Raw genomic sequence first — 23,851 nt, 5'->3', positions numbered from 1 at the left:
AAATTGCTGATTTTAATTGGTATTATGTGAAAATAAATCTGGGTCCTGAGGCAAAACTGTAACCCCTGCTTTTAGGGATCACACAAACGGCAGCAGCAGAAATGTGTTTAAGGTTGTGCAGTCATTAAGCATTATATCAGTAAGCAAAGATTAGTATATTAAAATAAGAATATAAATGATGAAATATTAATAATAATCAATTTCAAACTTGCAGTCCCTCACAGTGTGCTGAGTGAAGGGTTAGAAGCTCAGATAAGCTCATGCTCTGACCCCTTTGAGACCTTGACCTCCGACCTTCTAGTCACCCTGTAGGTCGTATTCATTTGTGAGTGTGTGTGTGTGTGCGTGTGTGTGTTTGTGAGTGTGAGAAAGAACGATAAATTATGCATTATTACATGTAAGTAACTCAAAGCCAAACACTAATTTCAACCCAACCATATAGTAATTACATGTACATTACATAGTACTTAAATGTATAATGTCATTGTAACAAGGACGCCTTAAGTTAAGGGTAACTTTTTTTTGCTCTCAACACTGAATCAGTATTGAGAAAACACCTTTTTTTTTTACATTTCATATATCTGTGCATATATTGTATTAGTTTTTCCCTATATACCTGCTAATAAACAGTTGATTTCTTCCACACAGGGACGGAACTCGCATGCTAGCTTGCAGTTAGCTGTAACAAATTAATAAAGGGTGAAAGTAGGTTAAACCTCTGCGTCTCTCCACTGGCGTAGGCCTACATGTGATGTAGCACTCTGCAGTGAATCTCAGAATTCAACAGAATTGGCAAAGCATGTTCAATCTTCCAGAAAATGCACCGAATCTGGTCATCAGCAGCTGAAAAAGCTATATATGCCTGCAAGACGTGGGATATCTAACCTGGTCTCGTAAAAATATGTACCTCTGTGCACTTTTTGTGCAACACTCTTTTTACGTATCTTACTGCAAGTTTCACCGTAGTTTCAAAGAGAAATGTCCACAGGTTCGATACAAGAACCCATGGCACATTTTTATTACTTTGATATAGGTGTGTATTGCGGCATATATCCATGGACTGTTGCTAAAAGTTAATGCTCTATCATTTTGGAAATATCACCAAATCCAACCCTAAACCTAACCAATAGTATTAACAAATGCACAAGTAATATAAAAAAATCATTTGTTGATGCAACCGTGCCATTTCATATTTGAACTGGGAGCTCCTCGCCTCTTAAGTACATCTCTGTACTCTGTGAGCTACTGAACAAAACCTACCATCTACAAAAAGCCATAGACATAAGGCTGGACAGGTGTGATGCTAACGTTCAAAAGCGTCAGTTTCCAAATATGCCAGCATATTAATATTGCTTTGAAGGCATAACATATTCTTCAAGTTACTGAGCAAAAACGACGCTGTATTAATCAAAACTCTAAAAATTGTGTTTAAGTTTTAATGCCTCTTGTGTTCATTTCCTTTGGAAACTGCGGTTATATGTACTTAAGTATTTCGTGTCTCGCTAAAAAGTGCACCAAGGTACGTTTATGCCATGAGACCAGGTAGAGAAGATCACTTCAATGATCACTTATATCCTCAAATTGCTCCAGCAGAAAAAAATTACAAACCTGCGCACGAGGACCTAAGACTAAGTCCATGCATACTATGCATATCAAGCACTTTAGCCGAATTAAGCCTACGCTGGAATCTTGAACAATGTTGTTTGAGGTTCACACGCTTGCTGCTCACATCGGATTGCGAATGCGGCTCATGATTATCCAGGTCTACAGTACCCCATTACTTCAAATCCTCAAAGTGCATTCCACAAGAAGGATGGCTTCCTCCTGGGCTTGGGCAAACAGTGCGTCAATCCAAGACATCTGGCTGGCCTCAGGCTGGTCAATGGCTAGGTTTTACAACGTACATACGTCCTCGCTGACATTACGGGAACTTTCTTTATGTGCGAACTGTGTCTGGAAAATAAGTTTTAGGCATCAGCAATGTTATCACTAACCTATTACAGCTTGTGATTGCGTGCTGTTTCCGTGCGTTGTAACAACACGGTTTGTGCGCTGGCTGCAAAGTCGCTGCTGATGGTCATGCTTGTGCAAATTTTGCTGCCATTTCCACGGTGATGTATGCTTAGTCACTATTGCTGAGGCGCCTTGTTTTCTTCTTCTTTGATACATGGGCCGAGTGAAACGACTGGATGAATACAGCTTGCAATGGGCACAACCTGCTGTAACAACTGCACGTTTAGCTGCAAAAAATGTCAGTCGCCCGAAACTAAATAACTAAATACAATTTTCTTTGCAGCTGCACAAAGTGCACGTATATTTATTTTGCCATTGCAGTTCAGCGTCAGCACCACAGCGATACGCTTTCTCTGGAACAGGTTTTTATGACCAAGCGACAAAATACACATCGTGCTAAAATGTAGTTAGAGGTTTACATATTTGTTAGCCGCATTGTTTGATTTAAACCACACATCCAGAGTGAGCTGCATTGTGAGTGTTTGCTCTCCTCGTGGCCCTGATGCAGTAGTGTACATCAGTAAATCATCCCCGTGTATTGATCAGTCTTAGCTGCTTTATGGCCCGATGTTGTAAATGTCATGTTTTAACTGTGCGTGTTTGATATCAATCTGATTAAAGCAGTTACTTCCATAAAGAAACTGTACACAGCAAATATTCTTAATCTGTCATCGGTGATTACCCAGTGATTAAATAGCATGTAGATTGCTATATGACCATCAATTTGTCAAAGCAAACATTTCTCTGCCTTTTCTGTTTGTACTGTGTTTCAGTAGCAAGAAAGAATCAATTCAGAACGACGTACCTCTGTCCGCGGGGTTTCTTTGCTTTAAGCAAAGAACAACAGCTATGTGTCCGTTTACTGGATGAGGAGACATTTTACAAATAGTGAACAAACTGTTTTGTTGAGCAATATGTTTAAAGCAATGCTATCTCGTATGTATTATAAGATTTCTCTAAACCGTGACAGGTAGGTTTAGGGGGCGGGGTTAGGAACGTAAAAAAGTACTCATTTAATTGACTAGACAGATTTATTGCATGGGTTTTGAAAGTAATCCGTAAAGAATACATTAAAACAGCGATGTCCACAATAGCGAGAATGTATATTGGCACAAACCTTAAGGCACGCCGCTTTGGAGTTGAAACACACACACACACACACTGCGCAACAGCTGGTGTGCTCAGTACGGGACTGATACCGAATCTCTACAAACAAGTGGCTGGACTGTGTTATTAAGCAAATGATCCTTAAACAATACAAACACATATATTAACCATTAGGGGCTCTCAGGAGCTCCTTCACGCTTAATAGGCTTGCTTCATTTAGTGCTTATCATGGTAACATTTCCAGGTTATGTTCACCGGGCCTTGAGATAACGAACGAGAAGCGTGAGCACTATGTCAACAAGCTCATAGTGCCCTTATCATTACAGCTTAGTGGCACCTTAATAGGGACAGTAAATGATCAGCAGTACTTCAGCACTGCATTGACACACTGAGCCTGTAGTAGAATGAAGAGGCTTTTCCAGTGATGGTGTGTATAGGGCTATTGCGGTTCTGATGCGGACAACGCGTGTTCGATTCTGGCTCGCGTCATTCTTTTCTATATTCAACATGAATATCATTTATTTACCATTGGCTTTATCTACACCATCAAGCACAAACATCTCATTTTTCAATGCGAGTTTAGCCCGCGTTCTTTACATTTTATAAGTGCACTTGATGAGTGAAGATCACATGCACGTGTTCGCTGTCTGGGGTCAGTTTCATCAAAAATAAATGAATGGAACAGCGAGAAGGAGAGCTGGTGACAGCGGCTCGTAAATTAGAGGCCCAGACCAGGACAGCGTGACCTGAGAATCTGTCACCAAGAGGGACGGATGGCAAGAGGTGCAGATATATTCTGCTGAAGGCCTTGTTTAGGTTCCCACTGACCTTGTGTTTGTGTTTGGGTCTGACACATTTATTGATTAGTGCACGGCACTGAGGTTCTGCTCAGAAGACCCTTATGAACACACCATGGAACGGAATCCCTCAGAATGAGCACGATTATATTGAAGATAACTTTCCGTACTGGCATGTGACTGAATGTGTTTTTATGTCTTTATTCCTGTTCGTTTTTCGCAGCTAGGAGACATTCTTCCAGAACAAATATCCTACACTGAATTCCCTGTATTTACAAGTTGTTGAGGTAAGTGGTTGAAATCGTTCTTTGATTTCTTACCTATACTTAAATAAACAAATTTAGTTGACTAAATTTAAACTTTTTTTCAATTTAGCTAAAAAACTAATCTGTAATTTAAAGGTTTTAATTTGCAAAACAAAAAAAAAGAGAAGACGGAAATAAAAATAATATAAAATAATAATAAAATAAAATATAATAATATAAAAAATTATGTAACGCAGAGGAAAAAAGTAAAAACAGTTCTATTTTCAAAATAAATAAAAAAAAAATCTGTAATTTAAAGGTTTTAATTTGCAAAACAAAAAAAAAGAAGAAGATGGAAATAAAAATAATATAAAATAATAATAAAATTAAATATAATAATATAAAAAATTATGTAACGAGAGGAAAAAAAGTAAAAAACTTCTATTTTCAAAATAAATAAATAAATAGTTTCTAAAAAAAAAACTAAACAAAAAAGCAGCTATTTATTTACACTTAGGCATAATTATTGATAAAGAATTCTCCATGTATTGAAAAATGAACTGCTCAGATGTTGGAATATAAAAGAATGACTCACAGCTGCTCAGACATGGCAGATTTGTGGCTTATGTTTCAGTCTGTATCAGCACAATCCACTGCCGGTTTACTGTTCTGGAGTCCCCCGAACATTAATTTTATCGTGACAGTGATGAAGAAAGAGGTGAACTGACAGACACCGAGCCAGAGGAAACCATGAAATAAGTAAGTTGCACTTTATTTTCATAGTCCACTTTAGACATCCTAGTGTCTCGCCTCTGGACTGTTTTGTGTTTGTTTGAATTGCCCACGTGCTCCGTGTTTAATTAAACCATTACCTCTAAGCCATTATAAGTTGACGATCTTTCAGTGTAAGTTTGTCCGGTCTCGTTGACGTATGCGTGTGTTTGCTGTCTGCTTGAGTTTCCCCTTTTGTGGATTATTAAAACACTGTTAATTGTGATCTATCCTCGCTGCGTGCTCCTTTTCTTAACACTTATTAACTACGTCTCAATTTCAATTATGCTATTAATTGAGCTGTTAAATAAAAGTAATTTACTGCACTGTAAAAAATTTGCAAGTTTGCATTTGCAAGTTTTTGTGTAGTTTTTAAGACTGACAGCTATATAGAATTACTGGATATAGCATTATTTGTTATGAAAACATAACATGATTTCTTTACAGCGATGCACTGTGTTTTTTCCCGACAACTGGAAGTGTGCAGGATCATACAGATTAAAACGGCAGTATTGCCACAATCTGCCTTTTTTCATTATTTTTCAGAAAACCAGCTATGTAAACATTACACGTTTGCTAAATATCTACAGACAAAGTAAATGTCACTTTGTGAACTCATGATAACAAAAGAGATGAACTTCTGTGCTTAATGACCGAGCACAGATTACATCTGTTTTAAAGTTTTGTTAGTAATTAATTTATTAAGTACTGAAAAAGTATGTTTATGTTCTGTAATCAAAATAATGAACATTCCTTTAAAGAAAGCTGTAATTGTGTTGTACAGTGATATATGTGCCGTCTAGCTGATGGGGGTGCAGAGAGACAGAACAGAAGAGGGACAGATGGTTTTGTTTCTTGCGGTCAGGGAACATGGGATCACTGATCAGAACACAGGTCACATGTTCACGTGTCACAGTACAGGACTCTGGCACATGCCTGACATAATGGAACTAATTAACAGTTTGGCTTTGTTAAAGAAAACCGCGTACTGACGGCAACAGCAATCTAAATCAATGCAATGCTGTATGAGGTTAAATTCAGAAATTGGAGCTCACTCGATACGCGGGTAAATCAAACACGTCCAACAGACAGTGTAAAAACCTTAAATCACTAATTTTCAGGAAAGAATGGCTCACATATTTCTCACATATTATGTAAAATATTATGCTCAATAGTAATAATATAGTACACATTGCATATGCATTTTTTCTGTCTGGTAAACTCTTTACAACTTATTTAAGAGCCTGTTGTGTTGTACGACAACAGTTTGGAAACCAATGTGTTTGAAATCTGTGACGCAATATGGTGTCATTGCACCACCTAGTGACAAAAGTGTGAAAACAGTAAATACATGACATTTGTCACAACATTACTTTAGTGATTTGTTGAGGTCTACAAACATACCCTACGAAAGATACAAATGGGAACATTTTTTAGGTCCCCGTGATCTTATAAAGCAAGCTTATAAAACATACAAGATTAGATTTTTTGAAAATCTAAAAATGTCAGTATGGGGTAGGTTTAGGTGTTGGACAATAACACATATAGTCTGTACAGTATAAAAACTATTACACCTATGAAGAGTCCTCATTAAACATGACAACACAATAACAAAACTTTTCTTTAAAATTTCGAAAAAGACATTAAATAGCGTTTAAACTTCCAACCACTCATGATAGATTCACAAATAACCTGCCTGAACTGTTTCAATTGCTAATATAATATAAATACAGGCGGTGTCTTCCCTAATACGAAGAATTTCAGTCAGGTTTCAGTCCCCATCATAGCACAGAAACTTGCATCAGATCAAGGCTGTAGCTCATTATCAGTGTTATCAATAATCAACCAGAGAATCAGTCCAGCATTTGGAGGTCAGAAAAGGCCAGATGGATTTTGAGATCGAATTTGAAATTACAGGTAAGCTCAGAACATCAGAGGAATCCAAAGGTGGTGAGGATGAAGAGCGTTTTCTGACTGGTGACCTGAATGAAGAGAGAGAAAGCATTTGCTTAGCAGGTGATGGGGCGAGCAAGAATCTAAAAGGCTGGGTTGGAATTGTTGGAAGTGCTTCATAAAAGGAGAGATTTGAGGATTATTGATGGCAGGCAACCGACAAAGTAGTTTACAAAGGTTGCACAAGAAGAAACAGTGGTGTGAGAAAAGTTAGAGAAACTACAGGTCTTGTATTCAGAGCTGCAGGCGTGCATGACTGAGGTGAAGCTGGGGCAAAGTTGGCACAAAAGAGGACCAAGTTAGAGCAAGAGAGAACCAGAGGGATGAGAAACAGACAGAGCAATGGAAGACCAAGGTGGGAGCAGGGAACTGGCTGACCAAGTCGGAACCAAAGAAATGATGGAGCTCAGCGGAATCTGAAGACTGACACACGCTGGTGGAAATGAGGGAGTGTAGAGCCAAGAAAGTTGTAACTGAATGGTCAGAAGGCCAAAGTGCAGTCCAGGGCTTGAAAGACGGAGGTCAAGCCACAAGCACTCCCACTGGAACACAGTTTTGGCAGCTCACACACCTGGTCAGACGGGTCAATCTTTCTCTTTGCAGTGGGCTCTTTCTTTGCATTTACTGAAAGCTGGCTGGCACTCTTACCTTCTCCTCATTCTTGCAGAGTGGCAAAGGGGAACCACTGTTGAGGGTTACCCACAAAATCTTCTCTTATGTATGTACTTAGATCAGGGGTCACCAAACTTGTTCCTGGAATGCCGGTGTCCTGCAGAGTTTAGCTCTAGCTCTAATCAAACACACCTGAACCAACTAATCAAGGTCTGGTTTGGTGTACATGAAACTTCAAAGGAAGGTGATGTTGAGGCAAGAACACTACTCTCCAGGACACTCGCCCTCCAGGACCGAGTGTATGGGACCCCTGCCCTACATGTTTGTTTTCACCAAACACAATCTTCCCTTGAAAGTCATCTAGAAAACCAAGGTGTTCTGTCAGTACTGGTTTCTGTTAATAAAGATAAAACTCAGGATCTAAGTGCAGTGACACCAATATAATAATAAGATTCTCAAGATATCGGTACTTGCAAAACAAGAACAAAACGTATTTAATGAAGACAAACATCTGAGGAAAACAACAGAATTAAATGCATACACCAAAGCAATCAAACGTTTGCTAATAAAATAAAACTACCATGTATGCCAGACTATTACGCACACTCCATCATATGATGTGATCTTTCAAAGATTCAGTTTTTAACTTCAGTGCTTGTCAATCAGAACCAGGAGTAAAGTCATCACACACCAAAATCAGGTGAGGATCAAGACAAAGCAGTTACAGTAATGTCAGCTGGGATGATACACATTGGGCTAGATTGGTGTCTCTCAGCCCTGGTCCTCAGCGGCCTCCAACACTGAATCATTCATTTCCAAAATGCACTGAAAAAACGAGTGTACAACCGATGTACACTCAAAGGCTAGAGAATTCCCATAATGCAGTATGAGTGTCGTAATGATGCACCCACAGCTGAAATATCTATCCATTCATTTTACAAAGCACTCGTTCTACCAATTGGGATTTACACTCATATTTAAAATTGTCAGCAGCTTGAACAATTCTCCATCAAAATAGAGAAATATGGTAATGTGTACCGTCACGAACCTTGGATTTGGACGTTCACACATACTTTGATTTTCAGTATTGTAAAGGCCAATTCAAATGCATGTACCTTCTGAAAACATCTACATGAATTCACTGGACCCCATAAAACAAAACAAAACAATAAAATCTTCATGTAAGAAAGAAAGAAAAAAACCTGTGATGTTCAGCGTATGTGGTGTTGAATATGTGTAAGAGTGAGTGTGTGCCAGAGACACCGTAGAAGGACTCAGTGCTGGCTGGCCAGATAGACTCCTTCTCTATTAGATTGTGGTAAATGGCAGGTATGTTATTGCTCACATCATTGTGCCAGACAGTGAATCCATTAGCAGAACAGAACAGACTCCAGGGCTTTTCAATGTATCCATACCAGCAGTCACTACTTTCCTGCTGATTCCTTTATATTTCACTGCTACATGACCCCAACTGCTCCATTCAACCTTCCAGTAACATTGCTCAGACATTCTTGACACAGAACCTGCGGACATGTATCAAATCTCTCAGAATAAACAAGATACGGCTTCTGCACTTCCATGTGATCTTTCTGTTTCTTTAGCAGGCAGGATAAGATGTGTTCGGAACTGGTGTAAGGCCACAAGCTGAACAAGCTGAATGCTCAGTAGAAAGATCTACAGCTATATCTTAGGTCTGTGTGTGTGTGTGTTTAGATGGTGTTCTCTACATCATGGACCAAATGTCCCCACAAGGATAGCAATACTAGCAAATGTTTACCTTATTGCACGGGTGTCAAACTCAATTCCTGGAGGGCAGGATGCAACCCTAATTAAACACACCTGATCCAGCTAATCAAGTACTTCAGACATGCATAGTATATGTGATTTAGCAGGGTTGAATCTAAACTCTGCGCGGCTCCGGCCCTCCAGGAATTGAGTTTGACACCCCTGCCTTAATGGGAATATTTTTGGTCCCCATGAAGAAAACGGCTTATATATAATGCTCTTTTTTCCCAAATGTAAAATGGCAGAAGGATAGGGTTAGAGTTGGGGAATAGAAAAATAAAGTATGTACAGTATAAAAACCAAGGTTAGGTTATTGGGTCTTATCATGGAAATCCAGTGTGTGTGTGTGTGTGTGTGTGTGGCATATGTGGTTTATGAGGACATAAATGTGTATAACGACATGAGTACTACAACGCAAACATGGTTTATGAGGACACTTCCTGTGTTCCTGTAAAACAACAGGCTTAAAATAAACATACATAAAAATAACCGTGTTTTACGAAATTAAAAATGGCAGTAGTTTTCTGTAAGGGGTAGGTTTGGGTGCAGGGCGATAGAAAATAAGGTCTGTACAATATCAAAACCATTAAGCCTATGGAGAGTCCCTGTAACCACAAATGCGCATGCGTGTGTGCAGATTTAACTACACTTGTGTTTTGTCATTGATGTCTGCAATAAAAAATGCAATTCACTATGCAGCAGAGTTTTGCACCAACCCTGCTTATATCCGATTAAACTCAAGGGAGGGAGTAACACGCAGGGCTTGGTATTTCTCTTGGCCACAGCAACATGCAGCAGTACAAATAACAATATGACAGAGAGCGCTTACTTGATAGAAGCTGCAGCTGATTCCTCTGCACGTGCTTTTAAAGTTCACGGTCGCTACGTCACCCTGCCCGTGACGTCACGCCACTCAGCTGGACTGATTACAGACGTCACACATACAGCTCGAGTTCCTGAGAAGGTGTTCTCCAGTCACCCTTCACTCTCCCTCTGTGACGCAGAACCGTCCTCTCCAGGAGCGCTTCATTGTTTTGAAGTTTGGTTCCCACAAATAAGCTATCGTACTTTCACATAATTTCATTGTACGCGCTTCTTTTGTAATAAACAATAAACAGTTTTGAACACTGATAATAAATCAGCATGTTAGAATTATTCCTGAAGGATCATGTTACACTGAAGACCGGAATAATGACTGATAAAAAAAAAAAAAAAAAAAAATTATAAGTATATTAAAACTAAGTACATTAAAGTATATTAAATATTAGAGTATATTAAAATTATGATATAATATATACATATATTCTATATTTTTTTTATTTAATAAATTTGGCCATGATGAGCATGAGAGGCTTTTTTATAAAACATAAAAAAATCGTACAGATCTTACACTTTTAAACTTTGTGTGTGTGTGTGTGTGTGTGGACCTAAAAACAAAACTTGTATTTGTGTCAGCTGTCTAAAAAGCATCACATCCAAAATAACGGATGCATAACACATTCTGACCACAAGATGTCGCCTTTCAGACGTCTTGTAGTAACAAGAAATAAACAAACCTTATCTGCTCAACATTTAATTTATATGAAGACAGCTTTTGGATAAAAGACTCACATTTTTGGCTAAAATCAATTATTTAAAATTCTTGACAGATTTGTTAATTACAAAAAGCTTTTTTGCAAGACAATAGCAGGCATGGACTGGATTACTGTGATATTTTCATAAGCTGTTAGAATTTTCTTTTTGGAGAAAGAAGACCACCTCACACAATTTACCCAGTTCTGTAAGACACTGAATTAAAAACCTTAAAAATACATTTCACTGTGTTCCTGTTCTTGTAAAAATTGCTTTCGTTTTGTAATAAATTTATATTTTGCAGCCACTAAAAATGCAGTCGTTATTTCTTCTTCTTTTTGCCTTTTTTGCCACCTTTAGACTTGGATTTGTCTTTCTTAGGAGAACCTAGTCCTTTACGTACAAGAGTCCCTCGCCACCAGGCCTGGATCTGAAAAGAGAAATCAAATAATATAAAAGATAAACAATAAATCAATCCCTCATATTGCAAATGTATATTTCTGTTTAGTTATCTTTCTGATTTAGGTACAAAAGTTTTTTTTACTATGTATCAACAGGACCGGTTAAAGATGATTAGAATTGAAAAATTAAAAGCGTGGATATAACCATTCTCCCTGTCTTTGCATCATTCTTAACAAAAAGCCCCACGTACTACATTTTACATTTTTTTAATATAAAAATCTTGATAACATTATAAGTGGATCTCAGAGAACTTCATAAAACAATACAATAAAAGGCAGTTCAAGGTCCCTTTTTAATCATTTTTTTCTACTCTAGCTGATGAACAATAAAAAAAAAATACAGGCAAATAAATTGCTGCAATTACATAAACAGAACATAACTGAAGGATGCACTGACAATAAACATGCTATTGTTTGTTGAGGTGAATATGATTATCGTTATAGTTATCAGTATAGTATAGTTCTTGATGTAAACAGGCCTAATTGAAAGCATTTATTATGCCTACATATGTATTCCCAGATGTGTGAAATACATTTCTCAGTGCTGTTGAATTAAAGGTATTTAATAATATCAAATTATGACTTTTTGCTATATTCTACAATCATACATACACAAATATGCGTTTAATTGTTTCTTGAGAACCCATAACTTCTATTTAGTACCTCAATTCAAAATATAGCTGCAAGCGCCGATTAAAGGGCCAAGCACAAAGAAGGCAGGATAAGTCATGCTAGCATGGCTAGGAACATTAGTATGAGCGAATAAGGACAAAATAAAGAATCAAATAGAGTCACTATTAATGTAACTGAAAGATTTATAACTGTTGACTGATAAATGTTGCTGTGACCAAACTGATGTGGTCAGAGTAAGATGAAAGTATGCTAAAGCATTCTGGAGCTACAGCCTCGAGTCCACGTAGCATCATGCTATTAACTAAATTGATGTGGTATACTAAAAGGATGGATTTTTACATATATTAAAATGATGACAGGAAGTTCAGCTTATTATGGTACAACTGGTATTAGTTTTTGTTTCAGCGTATTCCAAGAAATCTAACAAGGCCGGTCACATGACGAGGCAAAACCGCTTATAAGCTATTAGCGCTGTTTCATTCTTTTTCATTGGTTAATGGCTTCGTGTTAATGGTTTATCACTTTTGATCAATCTTCCTGGCAAACTGTCACTGAATATCACTAAGAAAACAAGGAGAAGCCGCTGAATATAATCATTTTCATATATGATAGATGCTTTGCGCCTCAGAGCGAGCAGACGAAACATAATAAATGCGGTCATTGCTTTCGGGGGCAGATGCACATCAATTTAGGCTGGTCACAGTCAGACATAGAATTACGACTTCAAACTGATGACCGCATCAACAGGGATCTCCACAAAGAGAGGATTATTAAAAAAATCCAAAGACCTGTGTGCATCAAAATGATGGAAGCATGATGAACAGTACATAAAATACGGATTAGCGTGCATTACAATTAATAGCATGCCTCGTCCACGGTGTGTTCACCGAAGTTCAGTAGTGCTTCCAGTCGACGGTATGAAAGCCTGTGAAACTGATATGTCCGACACACAATGTTCAAAGGTAAACTGTTTGACTTTTTCGCTGTAAAGAATCTGCATCACCAAGCCTAACCACTCTGCCAGCAAAAGCACTTTCTGCTTCATGCGATGCGGCGCGTTAGTTGCCAAGGCCAGCAGCGACGGCTATCTATAGAACTATGTTTGGAGAGAAGTATGCAACTGATATTGAACGAATTCCGCAGTCAGACAAAGCCGGCGCGTCGCTGAAATGGCAACCGATGTCAAATGCTAATTGACAGAATAAGGATTGGAATTTTTCATTGAAGTTAGAGTTGATAGACATCTCAACTTTTTGTATTTGTCAGCTACCGTCATGAGAGAAAATTGCTGGAGAATCTTTTTTTCTTTGCTCAGCACTGGAAAAAAAAAACATGCACAAGAAGAGATCTTTTAAAAAGCCTAATGGCAAACTGAATGGACTTGGTCTTTGTTGGGACACACTGCTTTGGTTCGTGAAGTAGCTACTTTGTTTCAACCACTGTATGATCTTCTATCTTATTTGATCTTCTATCTTATTCATTGTATGATCTATCAATCACAGATCTTAGTGGCTCACAGATCTTGCATACCTAAAGGGTTCATGAACTACGAAACCAAAATTACCTTGGCCTTTTGACATATTAGAGGTCACTGAAAAGTCCTAAAAGTTTTAGAACTCAAAACAAGAAGAAACATAATTTTCAGTTCCATAAAGTCCTGAAATACAAATATGCATCATATACTGCTCAAAAGTAACTACTTCACACAATGATATACCTTTTCATAGCCATTTTCCTTTGACCTACTTTTACTAGAATCTATGAAGCTCCATTTTACCTTAGTTGCAGCATCTCTCTCCTTCTGCTCCTTCTCCAGCTGTGCACGCAAGCGTTCCTTCTCCATCCTATCCTCAATTATAACTTCTTGCATGTCTCTGCACTGAGGTACAAAAAGGTGTTTTACAACTTGTCAGCGCTAATCAGTTTATCATAACAAAGACTTTTGACAGGATGTAATATCAGGAGACATGTAATCATGCAGCAGCGATGTGTTTTATATAAAAACCTTCTTGGACAGCTCCTGAATTCGTGCCTGGCTAATGTTTCTTTTATTCTGTAGAGCAGTGATCTCTTGCTCCTTCTTCTCCATGTCTTTTTCATACCGCTGAATCCAAAACTGTAACTTCTCCTGTAAGTTCTGTAGTGCATCAGAATTGAAGATTCGATCAGAACATTGAAACACGAGAAGCTAAAATTCCACAAAGAGACCCAGAACTAGACAACAAAGTCTACTTAATCTACTTAATCTACTAAAATTAAGTCAGTAATCTTAATCAACTTTTTTTTTAATCAACTCTTTTTACAGTACAACTTGCAATATTAACATATAAATGCTTATTTATAATCCCAACTTAGAAATTTACATTTTGAGGAAAATAACCAAGATGATTGTCTAAGAGATTACAAGATTCATTGTTAGTCAACCTGTGGTTGCCAAGTTCTGTTGTCACCAACATAGTGATTTGCCTTTTCCTGAAACCATAATTGTATTCAGAATCACATTTTTCAAACTTATTTTTATTAGATCAATGTTTACTACTGCTTCACGAGTACAATGAGTTTGGATGCAGTAATTGTCTCATACTGTACTGTTTTTGCCTACTATACAGTAGAAAAAAAATCAATCAAATGATTGCAAAATTCTATTTTCGGAACAACAACCTGTGGTTAGAAGTAGAGTTTATTGTTAGTATTATATGGACTTGTGCTCTTGGGTAAAATAAATACACTAACATTCTATATATTTTATTCCATTCAAAGAATTAGTCATTAAATAAAGCTAAACAAACCTCAGATGCACTGTTCATTGCATCAGTATTTTGGAGAAATTACATTGTGGAGAGAGCTGCTGATTGAAGGATTGGTACGTCTATAAAAGTGCAATTGCTTACGTGTTAAAATTAACGTGTTTCTGTTGTTTGTGGAAATTAAATATAACAACATTCATTGTGATCTTGTGAGAAGGTATTGTCAGTAATGGCACTTCTATATTGTTGGACAAATGATCGTGTTACTATGGTGGTGAGATTTGTTGTTGTGTGGAATATCTAAAATGAGGGCTAAATTATTTAAATACATTAGAAACACATAGGTCCTTTCCAAATACTTCTAAACAGAAAAATCCCATAGGTTTGTCATATGGTGTTTAATTAGGTATTATTATCTTAGACTCTGTAACAGGTGTCCAATCTTGCTTCCGGTGGGCCAATATCCATCAGATTTTAGCTGCCCCAATGCACTTTTCTGGAATTAGTTGTGTGGGTGTTTTTTTCCATTTCATAATCATTGGAGAGCGTGCATCCTTGCACCCTTCTTTCAGCTTAGTTAGAACTAGATACTAGATTAAGCAGGATGCAACCTCGATAGAATGCGACCTTCCGACTGAGAAGCACCCACGACCTTTATTGTTTCATTCCGATTTGGAGCTGAACACTGAGCCCAGCAGCCCTTCAGAAGCATGATTGGATACCCATGCTTTTTATTTTACACTTCATAAAATAAAGTTGTACTTCACTCACAGCATGCTGTCTTTTTAGGAAGTTCTGCAACTCCATGTGAACATTCTTTTCTTCTTCGGTTCTCTCTTGCAGCGTCTGAGTGTGCATATTAAACGTGTACGCATGTGGGTATGTTAAAATTATTGTAATTACTATAATTACGACTTATTAACTTGCAATTTAGAAACTCTGAAATTATGAAATTACTGGCATCTGTCACTTGATCATATTCTTGTAAAAAAACAAAATGGCAGTGCCAAAAGTACTTTGGAAGTGACATCTACACAATATACCATTATTCCTTGATGGACTTTTTTTATTCTTCATTATTTCTTCAAGGGCATCAAGAGGTGTGGCTCAAATTATTTAATAACTGAGCTACATTTAGTCAAGCACAAAACATTCTGCTTTCACGCGAGGGTTTTTTCTTTTCTTTCACAAAATGATGCATCTACATAGACACTCACCCCAACTTCATCCTCTAGTTCCTTCTCTTTGTGACTGTTGACATTCAGTCCTTGGCAGACCAGCTGTTCGGCACAGCTATTCACAAATTTCCCTTGTCGGTCTGACCGTACTCTTATGTCCTGTACCTGGTCTCTCAGGTAGGCCACCAACTCTTCAAGCCTCTGAGAAGAAATTACATTTTTGACCAAAGGCCATATTTGAAGAAGATGCGGTACTTAAATTGTGACGTCAAATGAAATACTAATGAATGAAAAGGACGTAAAATAATAGGTGATTACCTCACACTCCTCTGTTTTTTGCTTGTGAATGTCAAGTAACTCCTTCTGCAGTGCTTTAATCCTGAGTCGACCCTCTTCCTCCCTACAGTTTATGTACAATGTGGTACATGTCCATTGTTTTAGGTTATATATTAAAAGAATTTCTTTTTTTTATAAAATGACCTGTTTATTATGTCCAGAAGCTGGGCTTTCTTCTTCCTCTGCTCTTCTACTGCTGAAAAGAGACTCCGAATAGAGTTCTTCTTCTGCAGGTCAGCCATTAGCCCATTTATCACATCTGACACAAACTGCCTAAATTGGATCGTAGATTATACTGAAATAGTTTATGAAACATTATGAAATGTTGAAATCAATACAATAAAATGTGAGTTTAAACTCAAAATGTATGTACAATGACATTACAGCTGCACAGTCTGTAACTTTTTGGCGCTCTAGTGATTAATAAATGGAACTGGAACTGATTGGAACTACTTCTCTCTGTTTATGTCTATGACTACCCACACCAATCTAAATTGTCTGAATATAGGAACACTTATTATAGGTGCACCGTAGTGATTCAGGACAAGCCAAAAACACAGTTTGGAAAATACATTTTTTGTGTACGCGCTTATTAAATTTTGCACATTCTGAAAATAAAATAAAAGTTACGGACTGCAGCTTTAGACGAAAAACAATAAACCTGTTAATTGCATATAGTGTAGCAGCACTATACTAGAGAAATGTGTTCTCACCTGTCTTTCTGCACTTTGGCCAGGATGTCAGGAGCACATAGCCTCTCTTGAATACCAATTTGCTTTTGGGATTGGTGTAATTCTCCTGTGAAATCAGACAAACTGCTCCCAGCCATCAGTCGAGCTGTTTTCAGATGCAGTTCGCTTCTTTGCTGCTAAATAAAGAGAGTGATACAGAACGTAGTAAAGAGAAAAACAGGACTGGGAGATAAAACACAAGCCCCCAGTTTCACAGACGAGGCTTAAGCTTAGTCCTAGATTCAATGTAAATCTCTGCTGTTTCAACCGAAAGAATCTCCCAACATTAAAACATGATCTTAAAACATGTCAGTGCCTTCGTTTTTTGATGCACACCAGTAATGCTTTTTTCTAAGGCATGATTATAAAAATGACCTAAATGTCCTAATTGAACTATGACCTAATCAGGGTAAGCCCTGTCTATGAAACAAGAAGTTTACTATGAGACAGTGTTACCATTGTTTGGAGATTAAAGAGCTGGACTGGCATTTACTTTTGTATGTTCAAACCCTACAAGGAATTATCCCTATTCTGCCACTGATTAAAACCCTTGACCTCAAGTTACAGTAAGACGACTGTATGATATGTGCTATATGTTGAGTCTCATGAAACCTATCAAGAACGTACAGTCAAAATTACATATGTATAAAAAAAGAAAATCTTATCATGACAACTAAGCATATTTTGCCACCAATCTTCCTATTAATCCTGCATTGATTGTTGTAATTGTGAAAGAGAACTATTAAATTGACGACATTGTCTTCGTCCAGGAAGAATTTAATGTGAAGACATACTGTAACAATTATGACCCTTTGTTTGTGTTCCTGTTCTCCGGCCTTAGTTTATTTGATTGATCTACTGTAGATTCCCATGATATTCTGATTAGTTAGTTCTGTTACTCCTGTGTTTGCTTTAAGTCATTATCCCGGCTCTTGCTTTGGTTTAAGTATTCCCCACTTCTGTTCAGTCCCTACCGTCATGTCTGACTGGGTCCAGTCTCTCGTTACTGACCACAAGTTCAAGCAGTGATGTAGCAGAGATTCTTAGGCTGCTGTGGGGTACCAGGGCTTCCCGATGGTTCTTGTAGCGTCTATATGGTCTCAGAGATTCTTGTCATGTCTGCACACTCTCAAAAGCTCGTCCTGGACTCTGAACTGGATGTTTCTCAAAAGATTGACTATCAGGTTCCTGCTATGGCCACCTAAATGTTCCTGTCTGCTCATTCAAGATATACTGCTCATGGCTGTCACTCCATGAAATGTGCGCCTCAGATTTTCTGTAATGGCTGGATCTCATTAATGTCCAAGGCTTCTGTGTTCCAAGTGATTTTTTTCTCGCTACCCGTCGTTTAAGAAAATGTATCCTCCTGCCATGGACATCCCAAAGGGTACAAAGGCTGCTCCAAAGGATTGAGGTCCCAGACACTGCTGTCATGTCTGTCTCAGTGCTTTCTGTGTGGGTTGCTCCAGTTCTAGAGCTCTTTATCTTGGCCACCCTACTACATGTGCTTCCTAAAGTTTCTGTTGACACACTAAAGGTCTGGTGTCTGCGCTATCCACCATGTCATGTCCACCCAGAACCAAAATTTACTTTCAATTTAAATAATTTGAGTAATAATACACAGTGTCAGAAAGGAAGAAAAAATAATTTTCTGTTAAGCTAAAGTAACAAACAAGCTAGGAGGAACAGTTATCAAACAATGGCAACACATAGATGAGAAATAGGTTAAAACTTTAGAAGACACAGTTATATCATAGAGCTATGAAAATGAATGAGAGCTACAGCTGTACAGCTCTGTCATGTACACTATCGTATAATCCATAGAAAATCATTTTAAATTGGAAGGAATGCCTTCTCTGATGGTTTGGGCAGAATATGCTTAAAGGAATAGTTTACCCAAAAATAAAAATTCTCTTATCAGTTACTCACCCTCAAGTAGTTTCAAACCTGTACGAATTTCTTTGTTCTGCCAAACACAAAGGAAGATATTTTGAAAAGATTTTCACAAGGCTGTTCAGGTCACCAATGACTTCCATAGTAGGGAAAAATGCTATGGAAGTCAACAGTGACTCAAAACAGCCTGGCGTCAAACTTTCTTTAAAATATCTTCCTTTGCGTTCGGCAAAACAAAGAAATAAATACGGATTTGGAACTAACAGAATTTTCATTTTTGGGTGAACCTTTAATGCAGGGGTGTCAAACTGAGTTCCTGGACGGCCAGAGCCCTGCAGTGTTTAGTTCCAACTCTGCTCCAACATACATACTACGTCTTTAAGCCTGAAGGACATCGGGTATGTTTAATTTCTTCCCCTCCGACAATCCTAGGTAATGTCCCGATTATCTTGGTGGTTCTAAAGATGACCTTATCAGACTTTCCTGTGGTGTGATGTGTGTTAAGTGTGACTGAATCTGCATGGAAGAGACGTATGTTGGATATCCAATCAGAAAGGGAGCACAGTCCGATTTTTTTTTATTTTTAACTATGTGTAAGGTTGCCACAAATGGGAGGGATTCTTTGGAATTGCATGTTCGGAAAGACAATATATCATTTATTGGGATGAAATAATGAGTGGGTGGATTTTTATCATTATAGGCATTAAAAAAGTGATTTTAGCACAATAGGCCCCCTTTAAATGAGGCCGAGTGTGTTTGAAAGCAAAACTAATTATATTGAGTTTAACTAGAATTAAATCCTAGCAACAAAGGCTTAATTAGCTCTAAACTTTAAACAATTTAACTTAATCTATATTGGTGTAACCCGCGCAAAATGAATGAACATCGACAGACATGAGGTACCAAATACAGTATCAATGCAAATAAATATCAATGTAACATAAACAGACAACAAACGAAATGACAACTTCGTTGCAGTACGAATCGCTGTTCTTTAAATAGAAAAGGCTAAGGTTGTTTTAAGTTCGATAATGTTACTCACAGTGTCCGCTCCGGGGCGTATAATGTTTCCTAACACTGCCAGCTGTTCAGAGCAGTCCTGCAGCACAGCACACGCTCTAAGCACATCTGCAGACATCCTACTGCTTATTCTGGCCTAGCAGATAGGAAAATAAACTAAATAACAAGTAACCGTTTCATTTCTGTCAAGCTAAACCAACAGACAAATCAGCCGTGAAAAAGTGCTATGCTTGCTAGCTACAAACTCCGTTGTCATGACAACGCTTGTACACAGATCACACGTACACAGAGGAGAACTCGCCTGGTTTCTTCCAATTATTTTTTTTTCTTCTCTATTCTGTCATAGATGGGGTTTTGGTTCCTTGTCGCCGTCGCCTGTCGCTTGCTTATTTATTTATTTATTTATTTATTTATTATTTTTTTAACCAAATATATTTCCAAATGTTCTTTTTCCATGCCATATAAATGCAATTTACAACTCTACATCAATTTGCTTCTTTTCTTTTTCTATAACGATACCAAATATATATTTACAAATCTAATGTAAGGTAGGTGCAAATGTGACTTTTTTTTCTTTGTAGGCAGGCATTATTTCCGCTTTCTCCATTACCGGTGTTTTGTAAACATCCGATCCGGTGAAATCTCCCATTAAGGCTGATTTACCTTTGCGCAATAAAACTTACTTCTACTTCAATAAATCTTGACACGGCATGACCTGAACGCCTTTTTCATTGCATTTTTCAAACAGCAGAGGGCAGAAGATCGTACAATGAAGGTCTGCGCATGTCAGGCTGTACCGAAAGAACCCAGAGCGTCTCGGAAGACGAGCACGTGTGGCTGGCTTCAAACCACAACATTATCAGTAAAACGACGATAACATTAGTTCACTCTGGAGAAGTTGTCGTTCTCTAAAGCACGATTGATCAATTATTTCTTTCCGATTCTTAAAATGATATTAAGAGCACCTGCGCTATGTGTTAATGTGCTTTTTCGATTGCAAATGCTGCTCACAAATGCCCCTGCCGTTTCAAAAGCTACCAGAATGGCTGACAAGCCAGCAGCACGTATGGTGAAGCCTCGCGGTAACACCTGTTGCCAAAGCAGCTGAATAGACTTACCTCAGCACATATGCCATAGGAAACCAGATTAAGAGAACAAGGCTAAATGGTGAACTATGAGTAGGCCTGTCTTGCGATTGTTTGCTTTGTCAGTAGGGGTTAGAACAAACCACAGCCAAAATGTAGGAGCAGCAAGACAAACTAACATAAAAGACAGCGTGTCGGTGATATTAAAGGATCAAGGTTGTCTTTAAAAAATATATATATATCATTTTCAAAATAGAATGACGCATAAATATGATGCTATAAATAGTTCTTTCAGTATTACACCATTTCCACTAAATGATTCAGAGACCACCTCCATCCCCCAGTTATATCCCGTTACCAGAAACGTGCCAACACATGGAGGAAAAGATTACCCTGCAGCCAGCTGGTCAAACACGACTGACCAAATGTCTTGAGATGCGTTCTTATAAGTATACTACAGTAACGAGGAGCCACTTGTGCCATCAAACTTATTCTAAAAGTAAACTGAAGTGTCTTGCTGGAATGCAGGCTACCGTTTGAAAGATGCTGATCGGTGTTCGCACTTTTAGTCCATTCACAATCAGAGAAACTGCTTTGAGTGGGCAGCTGACATTTTGTGATGACAAGCGCAAGCAGCATAGACAGCTGGAAGGCATGAGGTTAATTCAGAACGGACCATCTGAAGTAAGTAAAAAAAAAACTAACAAAGCAAAAACATAACTTTTTAATTTTTTTTAAATAACAGTTATATTTTTTTATTTGAAAAATTAGAATTTGTAATTATCGGAAGTACTTCAATTCAATATATTAGGCTACATTCAAATATTTCATGTATTTTACGTTTTACTCAATGCAGTATAATGTAAAGGATATCTGTTTTCAGCAGGCTTCAAAGAGCCAGTGTACTGAAATGGGGGGGAAACGGAAGAAAAAAAAAACCTTTACTGCGGAAACTTGATATTACCCATCACAAATATTTCAGAAAATACTTATCATAAGTATATCTGTGCAAAAAAACCCAAAACACAACTTTATATATTTTCATTGTGACACGCACGGTTTTTAAGATATATATTTAATAAATACTTCTATATGCCTACCTCATTTGTACATCGCTTTGGATAAAGGCGTCTGCTAAATGACTAAATGTAAATGTAATGTAAATGTAAATATAGTTTCATGTAATTTATATAATTATATATATATATATATATATATATATATATATATATATATATATATATATATATATATATATATATATATATATATACATATATATATATATATATATATATATATATATATATATATATATATATATATATATATATATATATATATATATATATATATATATACATAGACATATATATATATATATATATACATAGACATATATATATATATATATATATATATATATATATATATATATATATATATATATATATATATAATATAAACTATTTTATAAACCTTAAATCATGAGAATGTGCTTTAGGCTCTAGAAAAACGTTTATTTTACCATAGCTACATAATGTACTTTGTAAACGTGTACTTAAGAAAGTAAGTTAAGAAATGGTATCTTCAACTAATGTTTATCGATTTGAAGTGCACTTACAAGTGCGCTTCAAGCACACTTTTCAGAAGCGTATATATTTCAAGGACACCTCACGTATTACGTTAACGTTGTGTACCGCGGTCACTATGGTTACCGTTTCGCAAGGCTCGCCGTCACGTCCGCATCGAGTGTTTCGATCCCCTCCTCACTCGATTAGCTCGGCCTGACGCAGTGTCATAAGCAGCAAACATTCCTCGCGCAGCTGAGAGTGAGTGAGTGTTCAGGGACATGATATCGACTGTCAGTGCTGCTCTTCCCCGCACACAACATGGGCTCGACCGCCCGTACCACCGAAAGCAGAGCCCTAGCTTCGCTGCAAAGCCCCGGACTCGGTTCTGTGTCGTGGATCGCGTGTACTGTTGAGATATCTGAGGTGTAAAAAATGTGGTCGATGGTGCTGTGGACTCAGGACAAGATGGCAGCAGTATGAGACGCACACATCTACATGCTGTGAGTTCGGTCGAAGTGTGTAAAATGATCGGAGAAGACCTGGATTATATCTACTGTTAGTCCGTGTAAAAGGTGAGACTTTTGTATTTTAAATAGGAGCGGATTTTGTTGTACAGTTGATCGTTCACCGTCCGCGGAACGGTCAAAACCGAAACGGACGATCACATCGGCTGCGTGTCAGATCCTAGTGAGCTTGCTACATAGACTTGTTTCGGGCATCGGAGGCGCGTTGCAAAAGTGCGATTGTTGCTCATGACAATGCTAACGTTTTTGAATTTCAATGCGTTTATGGTCGTCGTTCCCACGCGTCCTTTTGTAGGTAACGTTAGACGGATTTAAAAAGGCGGTTGAGACGCAGCCTAACTTTGCTACGTAACTACTAAAGAGATAGAAATGCGTGCATGTGTGTAATAGCTAGCTTGTCGTTTTGAAGCGGTTCAAATCGCGCATTTATTTGCACACGTATTAATGCGTTAATATCTTTTGTTATACTCAGAGAAAGTTACCGTAGAAACCTTTAGTCTTCAACAACCCCAGCTGTTGATCAAATCAAGAGTTCAGCGGAAGGCAAACACTGTCAATAAATGGCATATAAATAAACTAAAAGTGATACGAAATGCTTATGGGTAGTTTTTAAAAGTGCTAATTGAGTTGTTTTGAAGCAGCACGCATCTGCAGCGGAATAGGTCAAGGGTTAAATAAAAATAGACTCGTGTACTATGCAAGAGTGAGGGGTGTTTGTTATATATATGATGTAGGAATTAAAGGAATTATTCACCGCCAAATTATGAAACTCGTATAACTCTCTTCAGAGAAAATGAGCCGGTCTTCTTTTCAA

At 37.7% G+C, this 23,851-nt stretch overlaps 2 protein-coding genes across 6 annotated transcripts in view; one reads left to right on the top strand and one right to left on the bottom strand.

The window, feature by feature from the left end:
• Positions 1 to 10,901: 10,901 nt before the first annotated feature.
• iqcg (IQ motif containing G) lies at positions 10,902 to 20,097 on the bottom strand. Of its 2 annotated transcripts, none has more exons than XM_043216606.1 (9): positions 19,877 to 20,097; positions 16,924 to 17,078; positions 16,355 to 16,483; positions 16,193 to 16,274; positions 15,914 to 16,075; positions 15,468 to 15,542; positions 13,955 to 14,086; positions 13,727 to 13,828; positions 10,902 to 11,285 (listed from the first exon to the last, which is right to left on the bottom strand). In XM_043216606.1, exons 1-9 carry the CDS (start codon positions 19,970 to 19,972, stop codon positions 11,178 to 11,180), a joined length of 1,041 nt encoding a protein of 346 aa, XP_043072541.1. In that variant the 5' UTR covers positions 19,973 to 20,097; the 3' UTR covers positions 10,902 to 11,177. The 2 variants fall into 2 exon arrangements, with proteins under 2 accessions (XP_043072541.1, XP_043072542.1); XM_043216607.1 differs by having other exon boundaries at positions 16,924 to 17,075.
• A 2,651-nt stretch (positions 20,098 to 22,748) lies between these two features.
• Positions 22,749 to 23,851, top strand: part of hipk3b (homeodomain interacting protein kinase 3b) — a 40,779-nt gene continuing 39,676 nt past the window's right edge. For all 4 annotated transcript variants that reach the window (XM_043263986.1, XM_043263985.1, XM_043263988.1 and 1 more), the window contains exon 1: positions 22,749 to 23,085. The gene's annotated coding sequence lies outside the window, so the exon portion shown is untranslated. The remainder of the gene's footprint in view (positions 23,086 to 23,851) is intronic.

This window comes from Puntigrus tetrazona, chromosome 18, assembly GCF_018831695.1.
Source record: "Puntigrus tetrazona isolate hp1 chromosome 18, ASM1883169v1, whole genome shotgun sequence".
In the NCBI taxonomy this organism is placed as follows: Eukaryota; Metazoa; Chordata; class Actinopteri; order Cypriniformes; family Cyprinidae; genus Puntigrus; species Puntigrus tetrazona.
The sequence above is the reverse complement of the archived record's forward strand: the minus strand, read 5'-3'. Positions and strand labels throughout refer to the sequence as shown.

Excerpts from the sequence above, each read along its gene's own strand:
- iqcg (XM_043216606.1), bottom strand. The coding sequence starts at position 19,972 with ATGTCTGCAGATGTGCTTAGAGCGTGTGCTGTGCTGCAGGACTGCTCT. Across the intron at positions 16,076-16,192 it reads AAAAAACAGAGGAGTGTGAG|AGGCTTGAAGAGTTGGTGGC; the intron begins GTAATCACCTAT and ends ATTTCTTCTCAG. Across the intron at positions 15,543-15,913 it reads AACTAGAGGATGAAGTTGGG|ACGCTGCAAGAGAGAACCGA; the intron begins GTGAGTGTCTAT and ends ATGCACACTCAG.